This window comes from Gordionus sp. m RMFG-2023, chromosome 4 (assembly GCF_954871325.1).
Source record: "Gordionus sp. m RMFG-2023 chromosome 4, tfGorSpeb1-WG-v2, whole genome shotgun sequence".
Classification (NCBI taxonomy): domain Eukaryota; kingdom Metazoa; phylum Nematomorpha; class Gordioida; order Chordodea; family Parachordodidae; genus Gordionus; species Gordionus sp. m RMFG-2023.
This window is the reverse complement of record NC_088778.1, coordinates 1,596,247-1,619,021: the sequence shown is the minus strand read 5'-3', so window position 1 is coordinate 1,619,021 and position 22,775 is coordinate 1,596,247. Positions and strand designations below refer to the sequence as shown.

Below are 22,775 nucleotides of genomic sequence, written 5' to 3'. Positions count from 1 at the left end.
ATTGTCTAAAGCGTTGATATACATGTCTATTTAAATGTTTACTGTTTAAAGCAATATTTGTAGATCGTGATATGTAAATTGGGCATTTAGTTATATTAAATTATGTTTAATTTTGATATATATATGTATTTTAAATGAAAAAAAGATAGAATAAAAACTTTTTCTTTAGATAAATACGATTATCTACAGATTCCAAAACTTTTATCGACAAATTCTCAGTGCAAGACCACATCACTTGCATTACTTTCATATCTCTCTCTTTTTAATATCTCATAATATTTTCCCTTAAAGTGAGTATTCCAAAACCTTTATTCAATGATTCTAACAATAATTTTTTTTTTGTGGATTTTGATGAATGACCTGGCTTATCATCCTTTTTAAAAGCGACAGCGACTTCCTTTGCGGCAAATATTATTGTTCATTTGTAGGTTTACCCTGTGATTTGATCATTAGCAAATTTTGTAACAAGGTTTTTACAATCGGATGCCCTTCCTGACATCAACCCTTTATGTGGATTTTACACCCCATCGAGGAGACCGTGATCCTTATTCTAGACTCAGACCCCAGAGAACCTTTTAGGTCTACATTAGCCGACAAAAAGAGTTGCCACTGTGGGGGGGGAAATTTATAGGCATTTATTCCTAGATAATTACTGGGAAATTTTGCAGTCAGTTTTATTCGATTTCATTTTAATTTTCTCAATGGGAGATTATTGCTAGTTGTTTGTGTTCTCTTTCGAACAGGATCAAATTGCTAAATGTGAGCTAAATTATATTTATATAAGTCTAAATTTGAATTTAAAATTTCTGCAAAGTGTTTTGTGATCTCAAAAACGCAACCTATATTAAATGGCGGCTTTATCAGTTTCATAAAATGATCACATAACCGAATAAAAATTTTTTTTACAGGACTCAATAAAAAGAATCAATTTGTTTAGGTCTTATCGGTTCTAACTATTTTATTAAGAAAAATTTAAACCAAAAAAACCACCGCGTTAAATCTAGATAGCGGAAAGCGAAATTTTGGACACAGGCTCCTAACATCTGTTTATTAACAAATGATTGGGTATAAAACTTCAAAAATTTCTTTCACTCACAAAACTAACTATTTAAATAAACGTTTTTTATTAATCATTCAAATAGTATTCGTCAAAAATTTATCGCGCCTAATCTTCAAACCTCGCTTAAATTTTTATTAAACAAAAAAAATTCGCGCCAAAATTATTTTTAAATAAAGGTGTAAGATAAAATTTTTGCACATAACTTTAGATTCATTTTTAAAGAAAAAAAAAATTATAAAACAGGTCACTTATATATTAAACAATAATATCATAAAGGGGTATTTTTACAATTGGGGTGTAAAATAAAAATGTTGTAAAATATAAATAATTATATTAATCGAGAAAAAAAAAATGACAAGTTGGTTGAATGCAAAAGAATGAAATAAAATAAAATAAGAATTAATTAATACAAAAAGGATATATATATATATATTTACATATGCAAATTTTTTATTTAAAAAAATAATATTATATAGTATATATATTACAGCAAAACATGTCTAATTTTGGCATCGCTGGGTTCCTAACTTAGACAGTTGACCATATTTATCAAGGGCCGATAGCAGTTAATAGGAAATATTTGAAGTGATACTCAGAATCTTATTCAAAAATTAGGGAATTGCCCAGAATTTATCGAGAGAGCCAAAATTAGATAAATTTTACCGTATTTTATAATCCTAAGAAATCGAAGCAAAGGTAAGCGGAGGGGTACTGGTTAACTTTAAAAAAAACAAAAATTATTCCGCCACTTTAAGATTTGTCCTATCAACTTCGGGCCTCAAATTATTCTCGTCATCCAAATCGCGGTTCGAGTTGACGAAGTGAGCATATTCCTCGACGGTGTTTGGCGACATAAATTCCACGATTTCCAAATTATTGTCGTTACCGATCTTATTGTCATCGGATTCGATTGTCGTTGGCTGTTGCTCGGTTTCGGTGACCGGGGTATGAGATCGTGCTGAGTGAGTCGGAAGAGGTTGGTAGGAAGAGGTGAGGCAAGTGAGAGGAGAGCTGGAATCGGGAAAGAACGCTCGGGATATATCGATCAAATCCTGATTTTCGGATAGAACCTCCGATTCTGATTCCTTAAGATCCTTGTTGATCATTTCGATTTTAATCGAACTCTTGCTACCGTATGACTCAGATTGCTAAATATACAGAAAAAGATGGAGAAAAATTAATATAGCCTATAAAAGATCAAAAAAAAATATAAAAAAAAATTTTTTGTTTACATTTATATCGCTAGAGGAGGGAGGTTTAGAGTTGGGAGTTTTTTTTCCAATGTCGCGCGACAACGGGACGTCTTTCCTCCCGTTTTCTGCTTCTTCCAGATCGTCGGTGAGAGTTTGCAATTGATCTTGATGCTGGATCAATTCTATGAAACAGGCGTTTTTCTTTTTTAATCTTTCGCCCTTGGTCTGTTCCGCCTCCAGTTTTCTCTTCAAATCTTTCATTTTTTTAAATAATTTATTAAATCTGCAATAAAACAGTAACCAGGGTTCTGCAAGTATCTTGGATATTCGTATCTAAGACACAAAGACAATATATTTTGACATCAAAACATTCTTCTCTGTTTGAGAAATATCGCAAAAACTAAACTGGTAATAAGATAAGTATCGGTTTTAATGTCACATATACATAGCGAAGGGAAGAATTGGTGATAGACGGTAAGAGAGAAGGGTGGGCTAGAAACACCCATCCATCTGCCAGCTAAAAAATTTTCTAAATCTTCGGGCAAGACGATGGCTAATCTCGCTAGAAAAATTCAAGCGAACGACCGAGCCTATAAAAAGATCGGATTACAGGTCTCTAAAGTTAACCAGGAAGAAAATGAAGGAATTCGATGATTGTTAAGATTAGATTAAAGATGGCAGGGCACAATGAGATGGGAATGGAAAGAATTAGGTAGTCCTCCAAAAAAATGATGATAAGAAATCTAGATATTAAGGCAATCACAGCTATCCTATTATTTTAAATGCGTAAAAAGTCAATAACAGGGGGGGGGGGTTTTATACGAGGATCACGTTTGTGGCCCTTACGATTTAATAAATATATAAACTAATATCCCTTTCGTTATCGCGTTTTCTTGTAGAAATTATACAGGGCTCAGAACAGAGGGCATCCAAAAAAACACGCTGGGTGAAAGTGTTAGAAAAGAACGCGAAAACGCTAGGTTTGATCCATAGCTGCCCAGGACCTCAGAAAGGTTGAAGATTACCAGGGAAAACCCTGTAAAAGTGTCCCTAAACGGCGTAGAAGAAGAAAAGTGGAAAAATTCGTTATAAAAATAAATATATATATATTTTTTTCCAATACTAATGAGTTCTCTCTTATTTTTGTCTTGCTCGATCACGACGTTTCTACGGTGATAATAAAACATCCGCTTGAGTGTCGCGTTCAATCCTAAGCTGTTGACCAAAACACTCAACTTTTTGGCGCCTTTATTCGAAATGTTTTATAATTAAAAAATTTTTTTTAAAAAAATATATAAATTTAAGGATATTTTTTTTTTCTGCAAGTCACTCTTTCCTTGTTCCCTTCCTTTCATCATTGGAATCTTTCATTGGATCCGTTAAAATACTCGCTTCGAATTTCAATATTAACCAAAAAAATAAAAAATTAATCGATAAAAGTTTTACATATAACGGGCTCGTTAAGCATGGTTAGAGGATCTTTGCGATTATCGGCGCTGGAATCTTCCAATTTAGTCTGCGATTGATCGGCGGCGCTACTTTTGGATATGATACCTTCCATATGATCCAACCTGTCTTTGATGACCCTCACGAAATGCTTCATCAACCCCAGATCCGATATCTTTTTCCAGAAATCCAGGGCCCCTTTAGAAAAAAAAGGTGTATTTTTCCAAATAAAATATCGATAAATAAATTGAACAAATATCCAAAAAAAAAGAGAATGGAAGAAATAAAGAGAAGAAAAAAGGTGTTTCTTTTACTCTCGTTATCGGATGAGAAATCGCGGAAAAATTCGGTTACGCTCGATGAAATCAGGTCAGCGGAATCCATCTCCTCGTTGGACATATCTGAATTTAAATTTTTAAAAAAATTTACTTGGCACGCATATATATATTATAAAATGTAGATCTCTCCAAGACATTTTCATACCATTTACTTCAACCATTCTTTATTTCCTAGTGGAAAGAAAAAGATACAGAAGAAGAGGGTTATTTCCTACTTGAAGGGGAGGGGGGAATCTGAGAAGACGGGGAGCGATAAGGAACCGGCGGAAAATTATTAAATGATTTCATTTTAATGCGAATCAGAATGAATAACAATCGAAAAATATACGAAAAAGCAATTAGTTGTTTTTACCTCTTTGCTTCTATTATTAAATGTACATTAATTTTTTGTTGTTCATTGTATGGTCTGATGTATCCGTGTATTAAACCCCCCCCCCCCATCGCCTCCATTTAGGGTCATCAGATGCTGCTTAGCGGAAAAGAAGATTTCTTTTTAAACAGCATTTTATGTGAAGGCGTTAAAAATGAATTCGAAAAATTTAACCGAAGCAGTCAGTTTAAAATAAATTATTGAAATTCGAATCAAATTCGTATAAATTACAAATCATATGTTTTTTTTTATTCCATATATTTTGGCAATTATATTTGTCCCCTTCCTTAAAAGTTTGTAGAAATCTTGCATTTATGGCGTTAACCGTAGAAAAATGTCCATTTTTTTTGGTCTAATACGCGTATATTTTATGTGGTAAGCATTATTCCAAAATTTTTTTAAAAAAAACATTTGATCAATTGACACACTCAAAACCGGGCACTTATATTCAATTGATCAAAATTGTTATAGTAATATAAATTGAAAAAAATATTCATTTTTGTTTTATAATATCTAGCTATAAATACGTATAAAACATTATCTCAAAAATTTTTTTTAAAATTTCAAACATTCTTTCATACATTCCTGCTAAATTGTTCATCAATTCGTTCATATTTCTAAATGTCTTCGCCACACCATAGATCCACTGTTGATCCGAATAATTTTAAGGTTGTTAAAATGCTGAAGATTTATTAAAAAATTTTATGAGATTATAAACATTTGGTGCGCTACTTTTCTCTTTAAGGCACAATGAAACCCCTCCAAATTGTTTATAGGTGCGGGGACCGTTATATAAGAAAAATTTTTGAATTTATTAATTATGTTTTAAATACCTTTTTGTATATATGCCATGGGGTGGCATTGTGGCTTAGCCGTGTCGTATCCATATATTCCATAAAATCCAGGAGCATGGGACTTTCAGAGGCCATAGTATAGAAATTTTGCCTTACCGGATGTATGTCATCCTCGTTACAAAAAGGCAGTTATCCCGGGCCTCACAACTGTGTGAACATTGGTGTGGTTCAAGTGCATGCTCACTAACCCAAGGGATTGATGAAAAAAAGCCTGATATATGATTCCCTTGTTTTATCCGGAAGCAGCGTGTAGACGAAAGGTGTCATAGCACCTTCGTACATAACATGTAAGGTATATAGTTGATAAAACAAGCTAGGAGCTACATGAACAGTTCCATCCACGTAGATCATGTCCGAACTTCCGGTCATGCGCAATATGGAATTAATGCCAAAAGCGTATAGGTTGCCCTGTTCCATAGGTAGCAGATTGCCATTGCCAAATGTATATGTGATGGTATATGCATAGCCTCTGGTAAACATGATCATCTATTTGAAATAGGGTCATTCGAGATGCTTAAAAAAAGAAGCACTAAAAAACATGATAGCTCACAATCCCTTCGAGACACGGTTAAATATTTATGAACAAAGGATGGGTAAAAGATGTTTGATCAAAAATAGATAGAAAACTATCCTGAGGCCATACTATCATTTATATACTTGAGGAGTGCACTTCCTGACGAAATACCGGCACCCTATGCCTGAATCGATTTCGAAGATTGAGATATCAGCAGAATATTCTACGACTAGTAATAAAGACTCTGTAATCCATGGAACAGGCAACCTATAAGTTTTTGGCACTGGAAGGTGTTATGATACCTTTCGTCTATGTGCTGCTTCCGAATAAAACAAGGGACACATATATCAAACTTTTTCAAATTATTAATTTTGGTGCCTAACGCCAGATATCCTTTACTCCTAAATTCGGCCAAACAGACTCTGAGGCAGCTGCTAAATCAGTTCTCGGGAAAGGGGTTAAATTAATGATTTATATTCTAATATAATATTGTTTAGGATGTTTTTTTTCCCCATTATTCCCAAACTTCGCAGAGCAAAATTTACTCGTAATAAAGCAACATTCAACAAATCCTGGTTTAATATTGTTGTATTATAATAAATATTTATCTATTATATAAGAAATAATTGATAAAAAAAAATAATAATATTAAAAGAGAAATATATTATATTTTGCAAAAAATCGGCGTTTATTGATTACTATTTTTTTATGTCGTTGTAAAATTCGGAAAGAAATAAAATATTTAATTTGCAGAATTCTTGGGCCTTCTTACATTTATTACACATATAAGTGCTCCATTGGTAAAATTTATTGAATCATTATATTTTACCAAAAATTAAAATATGCCGGTATAAAGCCGGAATGAATAAAATAATACCCAGATTTCATATTTAGAGTCTTACCGCAAGGGTTTATTACACATATAAGTGCTCCATTGGTAAAATTTATTGAATCATTATATTTTACCAAAAATTAAAATATGCCGGTATAAAGCCGGAATGAATAAAATAATACCCAGATTTCATATTTAGAGTCTTACCGCAAGGGTTTATTACACATATAAGTGCTCCATTGGTAAAATTTATTGAATCATTATATTTTACCAAAAATTAAAATATGCCGGTATAAAGCCGGAATGAATAAAATAATACCCAGATTTCATATTTAGAGTCTTACCGCAAGGGTTTATTACACATATAAGTGCTCCATTGGTAAAATTTATTGAATCATTATATTTTACCAAAAATTAAAATATGCCGGTATAAAGCCGGAATAAATAAAATAATACCCAGATTTCATATTTAGAGTCTTACCGCAAGGGTTTATTACACATATAAGTGCTCCATTGGTAAAATTTATTGAATCATTATATTTTACCAAAAATTAAAATATGCCGGTATAAAGCTGGAATGAATAAAATAATACCCAGATTTCATATTTAGAGTCTTACCGCAAGGGTTTATTACACATATAAGTGCTCCATTGGTAAAATTTATTGAATCATTATATTTTACCAAAAATTAAAATATGCCGGTATAAAGCCGGAATAAATAAAATAATACCCAGATTTCATATTTAGAGTCTTACCGCAAGGGTTTATTACACATATAAGTGCTCCATTGGTAAAATTTATTGAATCATTATATTTTACCAAAAATTAAAATATGCCGGTATAAAGCCGGAATAAATAAAATAATACCCAGATTTCATATTTAGAGTCTTACCGCAAGGGTTTATTACACATATAAGTGCTCCATTGGTAAAATTTATTGAATCATTATATTTTACCAAAAATTAAAATATGCCGGTATAAAGCTGGAATGAATAAAATAATACCCAGATTTCATATTTAGAGTCTTACCGCAAGGGTTTACATTTTAAGCAATATCTTCACGCTTCCGGATTGTTGTTGTTGTAAGATATTGAATGGATTTGAAAATGATATAGATAAAATTAAAAATGTATTAATTAACGATAGTAATAATATATTTAACAGACTTAATCAAATACCTGATTTGATCTCGTATATCAAGTTATTATTCTAAGGGGTATCGTGATATCTGATGCCAGCTTTTCGGTAGTATGTTATCCGCATCGGGTCTAATTTTTCAAACCCGACCCGGCCCGAATTTGAGATTTCTTAGACCCGACGGCCCGAATTTGAGATTTCTAAGACCCGACCCGGCCCGAATTTGAGATTTCTAAGACCCGACCCGGTCCGGCCCGAATTTTCTTAAAAAATATTAGGCTTCGGGCCGGGTTCGGGTTGGGCTACTTTCGCAGATCTCTATTGGTCGCTCCAAATAATATAAATCGTTTAAACAAATTTAATAGGGTAGGATCTTCGGTTAATTTTAATACGGAATTATACACAAAACATCTCTCACCCTCCCCCCCCCGGTAGAAAATTCCCGGCTAAGCGCCAGCTAAGTTCCGATTTCGTTAAAATTTAAAATTTTCCAAAAAATAAAAAAAAAATTTAGTGAAAAGTACGCAAAGGTAATAATAATAAACAAATAATTTTATTCGGTTAAGAGTCGGTTATCGGTCAAATCACGATATTTTTAAAATATATTTTTTTTGGGGGGTGGGGGAGGATAATGTTTAACACGTATATTTATTAGATTTTATAAAAATAAAAATGAACATTTCTCAATTAGGCAATCGTTCATATCAAAATATTTTTTAGGAATAATGCTCAACACAGATATACGCGTATAAAAACCCAAAAATGAAGATTTTTTTTTCACGGATAACGCCAGCAACGCCGGTGCTTAGTCATTGGGTCGGTTACCGGTCGGTTATCGGTCAAATCAAAATATTTTTTAGGATAATGCTATATACGTATGTATAAGCATCGAAAGCAAACATGTGCCTTAAATGTTTTCCCTTATTTTTCGATTTTAAACGTACTCATAAATTTACAATACAAAAAATTCCAACATTATTTATGAAAATAGGTGATTATTTATTGTCGAAAGAAAAGTACAATTGTTTTTGCATTAAAAAGTTAAAAAAAATTAATACAGAATAAGATTTTAAAAATAGGAATTAAGTTTAGAAGAAGAAAAAAAAGTAACCAGAATGAATTGATTTTTTTTTAAAAATAAAAATTCACTCTAATATTAATAAATTTTTGTTGACATGTCATCTCAAAATAGGACATGTCATCATGCCATCTCAAAGGAAGACATCTGGTAACCCTACCCCTATGGCACCTCATAAAGAGGCCGATAACATACAATACTCTAGAGTGACGATACATTCACTTTTTTTGGAAAAGTAGCTAAATACATAAATCAGCAGCTGGCTATAAGCTATTCTCTTGGGTTTTACGTAAAAGAATTTTTATGAATTTCTTTCAAAAATAATAATTTATACCCCCAAAAATTGGGGGGGGGGGGGAAGGGGGTTTCACCGGCTGATTTGTATTGACTGATTAGTAATAATATATGTCATTTGAAAGAAACAACTATTTTTCACGAATCGTAATTTTAAATTATTATATTTTCATATAATTTATGTTACAAAATTTTTCCCCACCCCCTTTAGCATAACAATTCACGTGTAAAAACTCTTGAACGAAATATCCGCCCTTAAAGATTTCAAAGAGAAATATAGGCATTTCTCTGCAGAATATTCTCTCGATTTTTACAGTCATCTTTACCACTGGAACTTTTTGGGAAACAGAGTACACTAATATAGGCATTTCTCTGCAGAATATTCTCTCGATTTTTACAGTCATCTTTACCACTGGAACTTTTTGGGAAACAGAGCACACTCTATAATAAAAAAAAGCTTTTAGAAGAAGAAAAAAAAAGGATCCAAATCAGATACCCCTCGAGGTTAACCGGATCGAATAATTAATCATATGTTGCCCTCAAAAAAAATAATAGAAATTTTATTTTTTTTTTCAACCGTATTTTTACGCCGTTCATATTATATTTATATTTGAAGGTCGTTGCTAATTTTGTTTTTATGCAATTTTAAAATGGTTTGATGTTTTTTAATAAAAAAAATATAATATTCTTTTGTAAATAATGAATAGCATATTTGATTAAGAAATCTGTCACCATGTCTTCTTAATAAGCTCATACGATTCAAAATGTCACATTTTTTTTGATATTTGTTTTAGCTTATCATATTTATTTTTTAAAAAATAAATTAATTTACATTCAACTTTAACGCTTTCTTGGTTCGATTGAGTCGGATCGGCGAAAGCGATATTTTCGGATATTTGCGTGGAATTGAATTTGGGATGGGATTTGAAATATTTATCGTGCCCTGTATTCGTTTATATAACAAAAAATTCATTATCATTTGCATAAAATTTTCACGCTTCATTAAGAATAGCCATTGTTTTTTATCTCTTAGCCCACATTGCCCCGGTTAAGGAATCGCCGAAATTAGGAACTTCCCGTGGATAGCGGCAAATATTGGTTATCCGTTTTTATTACGGGGTGGGTTTATTTTTTTATTTGGAAACCAGAATATAGTGATGGGGGATCAAATTCTAAAGGAACCGATCACCTGTTAATTCAGAATTTCAAAATTCCTATTTTTGGAGAGGATAAATAAAAATAATGTAATGCGTAACATCGAAATAATTAGTTTACCATTCAAATTGGATTTGCCGGATAACCGGGAAGAGCCGAGGGCGTAGTCCAACTCGGAAAGCGGACTGATTTGCGAGGGACTGGCCACTAATTGATGAGGGGCATCTAAATCGATGGGGGAAAAAAAGAACATTCGTTCATTATCGGATAACGAACCCAAAATAATAGTATTTCCTGTTTGTTTATACCTAATGTATAAATATGATTAATAAATAAATATTTTTAAGGGCCTAAACGCCGATACCGATATCGATAAAAAGTGTCCGACGCTAAATAAACCGGATTTCTTTTGGGGATAAAAAAAAGCTTATCCGTTAACCGAAATTTGCGTAGATTGCCGGTTTACACAATAAATTTTATTGTACCTTTAATTTACATTTATTCTGTTCGCACACTGATGATTTTAGGGTATGAATGAATGTAAAGATGGGTAACAAAAACAACCTTCAAGAAAGGCTCTGTAGATGTATTCCCCACCCTAAAACCTACCAAGGGTTTGGGCGTTGTCCTTAGGTCGGCTTAATACTTAATAGCCGGCTAATTTAGCCGACTTTTAAGTATCGACTAAATAGTCAAAAAAAAACAACCAAAAAAAACACAAAAAAAGAGAATAAAATACGAAAAATAGCAAGGCTATAAAATACTTAAATAAATAAACCAAAATAGGGTGGTCTTACGTGGCCCTTAACGCTCAATATATCATAATTTGTGAGAAAAAAATAAAAAACCAATCGGGGAAAAGTCGCCAGAACTTGATGCCCATAGTAAATCTTTGGTGGAATAATTGGGAATATCCTTCCGGTCCAAAATTATATCGCTTATTTTAATAGAAAATTCTTGGCAAATGTCGGTTTTCATGTGATTCAATTTCGTCCCGTCTTCCCTTACTCGTAGCTCTTCGAATGATTTTGAGTGATACCTTGCCAGATGTTTTCTCAAATTGGTAGTGTTAAATGATTTTCTCGCTGTCCCACCCCTCGAAACGAGCGAATCGCAGAGCGTACATTTCGCGAAACTTTCCTTATTTTCTTCCACCGTAAAGAAATTCCAAATGATTGACATTTTTTTTAAAAAATTATATAAGTTTTTTAATATAAATATTTATTTAAATTTTATTTTCGCGATTTGTAAAAATATTTAAAAGTTAAAAATTGATTATTTCATAAAAAAAAATAAATAAAATTAAAAGCCATAAATAAATTTATAAAATGATGTTTACAATAAAATTCAACGTCCAATAAATAATAACCCATTAACCAATTGTTTATTTACTATATATAAATAACAATAAGGCACTTGAGTATAATTGTTTTTATTTGTGTTTAAAAAAAACAAATGTTTTTTTGTGTTTAAAATAACAAATATTTTTTTGTTTTTAAAAAAACATTGTTTTTTTGTGTTTGAAATGTTTTTTTTAACCTTAAGGTAAATATTAAATTACACCCTTCGTTTATATAATTATTATGTTTATTACTCCGAGTTTTTTAAAAGAATGAGCTTAGGCCCTGTCCTAGACACCTTTTTTTCCGCGCGATAAAAAGCCATTTCAAATAATCTTGCCATTTTCCAGGCCGCGATTACGCAAGGAAGCAAATATCCAAGTTATATTAAATTCACTCTAGCTATTTATGACATAAACAGGGGGGGGGGGGGAATTAGGGGTGAAGTGGCATGATTGACACGGATTTCGCCTTTCTTCAAATAAATTTAATATCAATGGTAGCCCCAAAACCTTTATTTTCTTTTAAAATACAATTATGAATCAAAGCTCTATCTATCAATAATTTTCGAGATTAGACGAATCTATTCGAAGGTATTAACCGGCCAGCGCTAAATACATTATTTTAAAGATTTTGTTATGAATACGGAATATAATAAAGATAAAATGTGGGGCTGCCTGTGCAATGTATGCCAGCAGGAACAAAAGAGCAAAAAAAAGGGGGTGGGGGTAAGATTAAATGCAGGCATCGTGAAAAATGGGCTTATGCTCCAAATGCCATATTTATTGTAAAATATACTATAATTTTCAATAATATTTCTTCATTTTTTTAAAAAAAATATATATTTAAAAAACCTATAAATTATATCTCGATTTATAATGATTATATAGTTTAAAGATGGCTAAATTTCAATATAAAATTAACCACCCCTTTATTTGACGATTATTACAAGTTTCTTCAGACCCCTCCTCTTCTGGCCTGGTGTCTTCTTAGTCGTCCACAACATTGCAATGTTTATTTCGATCCTTCATCAATTTAAAAGTTCGTGATGCTTAAACTTAACGGCATATTGAGCATAAGTCCAATCTTCACGATGCCTGCATTTAATCTTTCCTCTTTTCTCGTTCTTTTGAATATTCCTCTCTTGCAAATAAATGCAGATCCTTCATTAGATTTAGGGAAAAACTCATATTTTTTGCTAAAAATAAATGATTTACACAATGAAAATGAATATAAAAGTTTACATAAAAAAATCTATTGAAAACTAACTTATCTAACAAGTAATTCTAACAATATAATTAATATCGTCAAAAAAATGTTTTATATTTAAAAGTTCCAACTACTTTATGCTTAAACCACATAAATGATTTGACAGCTTGTATTATATAATCTTTTCAAATTCCCTCTTGAGGTTTGGTGAATATTAATCTATTTGAATTCCGTCCTGTATAATAACCGCGAGATCTTTTTTGCGTTTCTTTATCGCTCTAAAAGTTGTCCTAGGAATATTAAATTTAATCGACACTGATACTGTGAAATTTGTATGAAAGATTTATATCGCGAATATGGGCCACTCAACACTTGGCCAAGCAATACTCACTTGTCCATTATTATTGAGTGCCTTTAATAAGTATATAATCCCTAAAAAAAAATTTGTGCGAATAACGCTAAACGCCTAATATTTATACATAATATCAGTAACTTAAATGAGAAATTTTTCCGCCAACCAAAAAAGAAGTGTAAAACGTAATTTTCCTAGAAAGTGGACTAAATAAATTTTTTTTTTAAAAAATAATAAAATATATTTATATTTGTGGATCGTTTTTAATTCAATATCAATTTTGACAAATTTTGAAAAATTGATCTAATAGAGTCAGTGTTAATCGATGATGGCCAGTGTGCGAACATAGCAATTTAGACCACTTAGTTTTTACATTAGACCATATTATTATTACATGCCACTCATCCCATACCGTTTTTACATTGGACAGCATTATATTAAAAATGAGAGGGAATTTACCGCTCCAAAATTAAGGTCACAAATATATTTTTTAGGGCTAAGGCCATACTAAAGCGTTTAAGGGCATAAAACGTTAAAAGATAGCGAGTCAAAGATCGGTTGGGAAATATCGTTTTCAAAAAAAATATAAATATTTGGGATATTTTTACGCGTTCGCACATTAAATATTTTATCGTCTGTTCGGCAGTTATATTAATTTCGATGAATCCGTAATATTTTGTAAAGTTATAAAATTACTTCGAAGATGCAGGCTTATCACTGTTAGTGCTTTCGGTAAGAAATTTGAAAATATGTTGCGATTCGCTCGAAGTCTAATAAATTTCCAATTAGGGACCTTAGTCTTAATCTTAAGATAAATACCACTTGCGGTAAAAAAAAATGTAGAACTAGGCCAGACTTAGGGATGCCTAAAAAAAAATGCAAAGGAAAAATAGCAAAATAGATCCGAATGACTAGAAATATCGATCGTGATTGACACAAACGCCTCATTGATAAGCGTGTCAAAAAAAAAAGGTCTAAATATTTTCATAAAAATACTTTATTTTTATATATATATATATATTAAATCTTTCATCAAAATAAAAGTTAATAAAAATGAGTTTTTTAACTGCTAATAAGCGCTCAAAAAAACACAATCAAAACACACTTTTAGATTAGCTTAGATCTGACGTTTTCTATCAAAAGTTAGGTATCAACGTTGATATTAATATCGGTGCAGCTCTATGCGATATTTCGATAGTCACTTAAGGCCGCGTCCTGACTGTAGCGTTCAAAGTGATAGTGTTTCCACGTTAAAATAATATATTTGAGTTAACAGAGAAAACGCTGAATATTAAATCCTAAACCTAAGAGATTAACTAATATTTCCATCTAAAAAAGAACTATAGGACTAAAATTTAATAATAAAAAAATCATCGTCTTATTAAACAGAATCAATCCTTCCCAGAGTTAGAACTTTGGCTTGGGAATATTTCTATATCACGAAAAAATTATCTAAAATATGATTGATAGATTTTAGGGAAGGTGGTAATAAATACCGTTTCAAATGAGTCTTTATTAAATGGCTAAAAATTGGGGGAGATTTCTTCATCCCTACTTATGATTGGCCCACCGGTAAATTAAATAGAATGTAGAAGGCGGTTTTTCGATAATATATTCGCAAAACACCGAAAATACTTTTAAAAAATGGAAAGTCGCTTAAAATTACTTTTCGGTTAAAGATCTATTAACGACAGGTTGAAAGTAGTAGGAGTTATGGGGGGTTTATTATAACACTCACTCACTAACCGGTAGAAAGGAACTGACATGTACTTAGCCTAGCTGGCTCATTTCAACTCGAAAGATTTGATTGATCGATGCCAGTCAAGGTTAAGTTAGAGAATTCAAAAATGATATTCCTAAAGCTGTACGCCTAGCAGATGTATCCTTTTCATTCTAACTCAAATACACCCAAAAAAAATGGCGGGAGGGCGAAGGGGGGCTCAATAAAAGTAACTATTTTGAGTATTTTATATAAGTGAACCTTGTTTATCGTCGAAGAAAGAATCTTGAGAATTGAGATTAGATTCGTTGAAGGGGTGGTCATGGTAGGAAGCATCCATCAAATCTTGATCTTCATCAACTAAGATTCATAAAATTAGAATTATTAAAAAAAAATGATAAATATAATCCAAAGTGTATTACTTAGGAATTTATGAATATCTTTTAAATTTAAATTATGTAAAGTAAGTCTTTTCTTTTTTTTTTCTTTCTTTATTTCTTTTCTTTCTTTCTTTCTTTCTTACTTTCTTTCTTTACAAAGAAATAATAATTTACAATGAAAAATGCTGAATGCTAAATATTAATTCCTTCAATCGATATTCCTTCTTGTAATTATGATAATGATATCGATTTCGAATTTATTCTATATTTAGGGACAAATCCTAATTAATTAAAGCTCCTAATATTTGACCCTAGTGAAGGTGATTCCTGAACGATTTCTAACAGCTCCATAATCCAAAAGGTTGGCTACATTTAGAACTAGTTTAGAAACCACATAGAATCCAACTATCCCGGTCTCGACAGTTTTTTAGCAATTTTTTTCGGTTCATGGAGCGGTCAGGTTTGGCTGACCTTCACTATTTGAACCCCCTCCCCCCTATAATAACTCTGTAAATCGTTGTTTGCAAGCTTTATGATATTTGATTTAGATTGATGTTCGACGTTTTACGTCGTGAAATAAATTTTGAGTTTAATTTTGATTACTACAAAATAAAAAGTCCTGAAAAAAAATTCGAGTCATAAAAAACTACCAGTTATGCCATTGGCGTATTCGCCTTCCTCTTGCGAATTCTCGCAATTCAGGAGGATGCACTTATGCCGATAAAGGTTGGAAGTTCCCATGTGATGAGAATCGTATCTATAGACCTGCAAGCACGTGTGGCAAGCGATGTGATTGGTCCTTTTGCCCTCGAACGTGACCACCCTAAACGTACGCCACACCGGGCTTTTAATAATTAAATATAAAAAAATTTTTTTTTAAAAAATGATGGAATGAATAAACCATAACAGTAACGCAGTAGGGACGAGTTATTCTCGCTCGAATTAAACAAGTCTACCTTATCAATGACCGGAAATGGATAGATAAATTTACCATTTTTGAACGATTTGAAATTGTTTCAATTATAACTTGCATTGTGCAATCAATTTTAAATAAAGATACTTTTCAAAGTCCGGGGAACGATACTTTTGCCGGATAGAATGCTAAATGTTGATAGGCCTATTCGAAAAACAAATATGGATCGAACAATAAATTCTTCGTATCCGATTCGAATAATCACGAATAGTAATTTATTCGATCCGTTTAAAAAAATTGAATGCGGATGAATTCTTACTCGATTCGTTGTCGAATATGCCTATAATATATATTCCTTACATTTGTTGCCATCCATCCATGTGGCAATCTAGTTCAGGGAAGAAAGAAGGAATTCAAATACATTTTTCAAAAAAGTAATTAATTAGTAACGCGCCAAATTTTTATATGGAAGCCATAATTACAAATAATAATTAATTAATATATATTATAAGACAAATTGAGGAGTTGCCCAAATTAGGCAGGCTTTACTTATTTATGCGAGTTATATATTAACTGTGAATAAATCAAAGAACTTGAACGAAAATCTCATAGAATACTAATTTCTAGGAACCGGAAGTGCTTCCAATAATCGAAACTCGGGTCAGCATTTCGAAAAAATATTCAAAAACTCTCCCCGAAAAGATATTTAAAAAAAATATATATATATTATCACCACCTCTTGGTATTCCCGCCGCGGGCGATGAGACCGAGACGCGGATCGCGAGCCTTGAGGGCCCCGCCCAGCTCCGTTTTACCAGAGAACACCGCCTCGCAAGGGCCTGGCCTACGGGATGGTTTATTCGATCCGGAACCATCGTCGGATTGGATGAGAACCGGGTAACGGTAACCGTTGGCGAAATTAGTGCCGTCTAAACAATCCGAATCCGAAGACTAGGTGGAAGAAGAAAAAAAATGGTATAAATTATTTTACGAGTTATTTATAAAGTTTTATAAAATTCTCAACACTCTTTTCTTTTCTTTCGTTCTTTCTTTCTTTCGTTCTTTATGAAAGCCATGATGCATTAAGATACATATGCCCTTCGTAAAAATAAAACCACAGCATCTCGATAAATTATCTCCCCACAAAAGTATACCACGTGACTTGATAAAAGTTTCACGGCTGTTCTTTAGATTATCCTAAAACCTCTTCTAAAACAGTTTTTCTGTGCTCGATGAAAAGATCAAGCTGAATGAGTCATTCCATGCAAAATCGACAGTTGCTTTAACTCAGACTCTTTAAAATAAGTGGAACTTTTGCGATAATACATAAATAGGTCGTAAATTTTAGCCCCAAAATGGAACATTCGATAGTTCCAGGGCACGCCTAGAACCCCGTTAAATTCCCTATAGGAATATAGTGAACGCGTATTTATCGAAAGTTATTTAGAATCTACCGCTACGATCATCTGTTTTAAATGGAGCAACCGTACCGTTTCGAATAAAAATAATGAGAGTGATGGTCGCCACGGGGTGCGGAAAATTTACACGTTTCTTCGTATACTAAAACGGTTTGCCCCGTATGCGACCATCCTGCCAACCGAAATCTCGAATTATTCCCACCAACAGCTGTTTAAGTTGATAACTCATTCTGACAATTTTAAGTGACAGGCATTATAAAAACATATGCTCAAAATTTATTGATCTATCCCCCCCTCTCCTAATTGTGAGTTCATCTTATGTAAAATCCTTTTACCTATTTTATTTTTTATTAATTTTACTATTTTTGATTATTTTTTGCATATGTAATCACGATGGTAATATCGTTACCATTGTATGCATTCGTTATTTAAATTGTCTCCCCCTCACCCCCCCCCCTTCAAATATAATTTAAACTCGTAGCGCCATCTATATAGAATTTTTTAATTCTCAAAATTTTAACAACAAAATAATTATTTAAAATTATTTAAACGTAAGTAGTAAAACGGGGATGGGTTTTAGCATTTATAGAGCGCATCTTTCCGAGAATACTTCAACACTGAATATGTATATATAAATTTTTTTAAAATAATTTACTTTTCTGTAGAAGAATTCTTTGGGTTGCTTACCAAAAAATAAAGGGTTAATATATACCCCATAGCTATACCGATTCTAAGTATGCAGCGCCTTTAGAAAATTTTCGATTTTCGAGGGGGGGGGGGGGGTTAGTATTCCAAAATTCCATTTAAAACCGAGATTTAAAAAAAAAAAAATACGCGCCTTTTCAAACGCGGTCAAAAATCGCCCTCATTTTCTGGCGGCCGATTTGATCTTAAGAACGCGACGCGGGTATCTTATATGTACACGCGTTTTAAATTTTTGAATTAGCGTCGCTTATTTATTCGTTTCGTATAATCTCGCTAATAATGTACAACAAAACAAAACAGAAAATGGCTAAGAGTAAAAAAAAAAAAATTTAAAAAACATCAACAAACGGAAAATCGATATTCCAAGCGGATGTAAAAAAAAAAATAACGAATAACAAGTTTTTGATTTGTTGAAAAAAATCGATAACGAAATTTTTTTTTTTCGTTTTTTCGTTTTTACAATTTATAAATTTCTTATTTTTTTTAAAAAAAAGAAAGAAAAATAATACAAATGAATATATTCGCTCTTGTATTATTTTCGAAATCCGAAAAATTTTTATGGCTGAGGGGTGGAATTTTTCTTCCAAATTTTTAGAAAAAAATTTACGTATATAAATATTTCAAAATGGACGTTTAAAAATGGTGTTTATCGGTTTTTTTTCGTGTATAGTATTTATCGGTTTTTTATAAGTAATAATATTTCAAAATGGACGGCTAAAAATGGTAATATCGGTTTTTTATACGTGTAATTTTTCAAAATGGACGGCTAAAAATGGTATTTATCGGTTTTTATTTGCATTTCTCTTTTTTTAAATGTATTCTTTTTTTTTCTTTTCTCCTTTTAATCGACCCTAGAGATGAATGAATACTTAAGAAATTGGACTTCTTACAGCGTATAATTACCTAGACCGAACCGGAAAAAACAACGACTCTAGTGAGGGGAGAATAATTCGATTAAGAAGAAACCTACCCTTTACCACTTTAAAATATAAAATTTAACCGGGAAATTATTATTCGCGCCAAACACAAAATCGAAATCTCAAAAACGAATACTCGAACTATTCGGTCCGTTTATCTTAGTCGATTCGAATAATTTTAAAGGAAAATAAGCGCGCTTTTTTTATTTTAAAAATGTGTCGACGAACATGACATTTTCCGGTTTAAAATTGAATTGAAGTTGTGAGAGACTAGAAATGTTTCGACTTCTCATTGTCAAAGAGAATTGTATAATTTGTGAAAAGGGTAAATGATTGACATTGCCTCATAATACGTGGCAAGTCTAGGCGGGATATTGGGATTAATCTGGGAACCTCGCGATGATTTGGAATTCCTCTATTTTAAATAATTTAGATGGGGCCCATTATTTAAATTTGAAAAATTTCCTAATTTGACCAGGAAATGAATTAGAAGTTACATTAGACAACCACCTATACAACCTATTGATTTCAGACCGTTTCGCCATTAATGAAATGTCACAATATAAATTAAGGCATCATAGTTTCAATGGTTTTGTGGTGCTGGAATTCAATTTCCAACTTAACGTACAAACACATATTTGATACTTTAAGAAAATCACGTTTAGCTAACCGTTCACAAAATCAAATATTGTGTTCGGAGGAGGGTTAAATTATCTTGTCTTTTTATAGAAAAATTATTTTATAAATATTTAAATATTGACAATTTAAATTTATGTTATTTTTAGAATAATTCGAATTGTCGTTCTTTTAATCGTCGAATATTATTCTTTTTCAAAAAATTGATTCGAATCTAAAATAATTCGAATATTCGCAATTCGAAAATCGAAGTGCGTTATCCGATAATCGTTTTAAAACTGAGCGAATAGAAATCTATTTCGATTTTACGCGGTTCTAACTTAACTGATGTTTTTTTTTCTTCCTCTTCTCTAAAAATATCATTTTATTACGAAAAATCTAAAATACTCTTTTATCAAATTATTTCAAGAATCAAATGATCTCAGGGAGAAAGGAAGAGGTTATGAAGGGGGGGGGGGTTAAAAAACAAATATTCTTTTTATAACAGAATATGAAAGGACAAATAATTTTTATTGTACTTTTAAAATATAAAATCCAGCTACTTTTGGTAAGGGATAAAAGTTATTTTTTATGATTTATATTTAAAATAGTGGAATATCAGAGGAAAGGCAACCCAGGTGTCTCAGCCTTAGTATTCAATTAATCAATATGTTCAACCAACTAACAGTAAATAGGGAGCCAATAAATTTGTTATATATAAAATCAAATCGGAATATGCCTGAAATAGGAATCTAACATTTAGAATTATTACTTCAGAGGGCATATCTAATAATAAATATTCGAGTAGGCAGACAGACTCCATTTTGTTTAGGCATCCATTAGATATAGGACTGTGCCCATCCCTAAATTTTTCACCAACCCACTTCGATATTATCACATAACTGATTCCAATAACCGAAAGCAGTATTTATTTACCATCTATCTATAAATCAATGTCATACAAAAAAAATCAGCTGACTTTCATGAATTCTATAATCTCATTTTAAAACAATGTGGGCAATTTTTAAGGTTAAATTAAAAATTTTGCCAAAAATTTGGTCAATAAATTTCAACACTAAACTGAATGTGACTTGCTTGATACTTTAAAAATTTCTTGTGGCAGATACATTTAATACCATATTGTTAATTTATTATTATTAAATTATGAATAAAATAAATAATAATATATATAATCATAAAATATTCAAAACTAATATTAATATAGGAAAATATTGGCAGATATTTTTAAAAATACTAGGTATTCACCGTAATCTAATCCAATATTAAACATCAGCATATTTATTATTAGAAATTAATTAAATAAGTGAACATGTTCATAAAATTGAAAATAATTTTATGTTTTAATTTAATTATAGGTGATTTAAAGTTTTATTTCAGATTTTTTTTAGGTTCTGGTTCTAAAAAGATTCATCAGAATTTATTTAAAATGTATGTGAGACAAATTTAATTTTCTATATTGATAATTATGTAAATTTATATTGAACAATATTATTCATTTCTATATAAAAATAAGAGATAATTATATAAAAAAAATTTTTTTAATTTAATCTTATGAATAACATTTATTTTCAGATAATCGTATTGAGTGATTAATTATAAAACCCCAAATCACTAGGATTTTATTTTGATGATTTTTTATAGGCTCTGATATCTGGTTATAACAGATCCAGTTGTTTATTATAAAATATTAAAAAAATTAGATCAGAATAATTTCTGACATAAAGCAAAGGTAAGTATAATTAGAAATCAAGGCAGTTTAAAAAATCACATTCAAACTTTAAATAGAATATCACATCTCACATTATTTTATGCAGATTAAATAAATATTAAATTATATTCCCATATTTTATAGTAAATTGATGTAATTTAATCAAAAAATATTAAATTTCATATAAAATAGGTGATCTTTACTTCCCAAGTTTTGAGTTCAAGATTATGTTTGGTCCTCAAATGATTTAGAAGAGCTGATGTTGAAAATTTCGAGCCTCGTGATATGATTGTGGTACATATTCGGCATATTGCTTTAGTTTCATCCATGGGACTTATATCGAAATGTTTCCATACTACACTTTTCATCATTAGGGATACGTCAATATGTCATTTATTTCTTAAGATTCTATTGTTAGGTTTTTTTTAAAAAATTAGATTTTTAGAATGAATGAATGGTAATCATAATGATTACACTATAGATTTTAATTTATAATGCTTTTATACAAATATGATATTGATTCATATAAAACAATCATATCAAAGTAGTCTGATTTTATTTTAAAATGTAACCATTGTTATATCTTTAACGTTTATTCCTATCTTAAAATTTATAGATAAAATATTTTTCTAAAAAGCACTATACCATGACCAAGTTGTCAAATGTGTAGTATAAATTATTTGTTGAATTAAATAAAATGTTAGTGATATATATCCTATTATTATATAAACCTAAGCTCATATATGTGAATTTGTAAAATATTCAGGCCAATTTGATTTGTTATAGGAGTAGCGCCTGAGTGAGCAGTGGGGGGGGGGGGGAGGGGGAGTCATTTATCTCCAATTCTTAAACCTTGAATGGTTTACTGGACATAGCAACTTAAGTTGTAGCTAGAAAAATGCATGTTGCTATTTTGATATGGTCTTTTTGGTAGCCTACTATTGTATGCGAAACCATAAAGTTTCCTTAATTTTAATGAATGGATTTTAAGATATAAAGAATTTTTTGGCTGGGATGTCCGTCTATTTTTTTGCTCCTAGTGCAGTAACTAAAAATTTTCCTCGAGGGGCAAGGGTAAGAGGCTAGTATTTTTGGTATTTTAATCAGAAATCGCACATTTCGATAGGATCATCCGGATATTGCATATTTTAATCATTTCTCTTATGAGCGAGCAGATTATTATATAAATAAAGCAAAAAAAATATT

General features: G+C 31.2%; 1 protein-coding gene across 1 annotated transcript; it reads right to left on the bottom strand.

Annotated features, from left to right (window-relative positions):
* Positions 1–1,228: 1,228 nt before the first annotated feature.
* LOC135927916 (uncharacterized) lies at positions 1,229–21,998 on the bottom strand. The gene is made up of 11 exons (XM_065464184.1): positions 21,773–21,998; positions 16,922–17,136; positions 15,923–16,116; positions 15,154–15,252; positions 10,392–10,496; positions 9,949–10,059; positions 4,014–4,100; positions 3,700–3,897; positions 3,377–3,499; positions 2,293–2,507; positions 1,229–2,208 (listed from the first exon to the last, which is right to left on the bottom strand). The coding sequence occupies exons 1-11, from the start codon at positions 21,938–21,940 to the stop codon at positions 1,798–1,800; spliced, it is 1,926 nt and encodes a 641-aa protein (XP_065320256.1). The 5' UTR covers positions 21,941–21,998; the 3' UTR covers positions 1,229–1,797.
* Positions 21,999–22,775: the final 777 nt, after the last annotated feature.

Coding starts and splice junctions, on each gene's coding strand:
- LOC135927916 (XM_065464184.1), bottom strand. CDS start 21,940: ATGATGAAAAGTGTAGTATGGAAACATTTCGATATAAGTCCCATGGAT. Junction 10,060..10,391: donor CGGCAAATCCAATTTGAATG/GTAAACTAATTA, acceptor AAACGAATACAG/GGCACGATAAATATTTCAAA. Junction 3,500..3,699: donor GCTTAACGAGCCCGTTATAT/GTAAAACTTTTA, acceptor TTTCGAATAAAG/GCGCCAAAAAGTTGAGTGTT.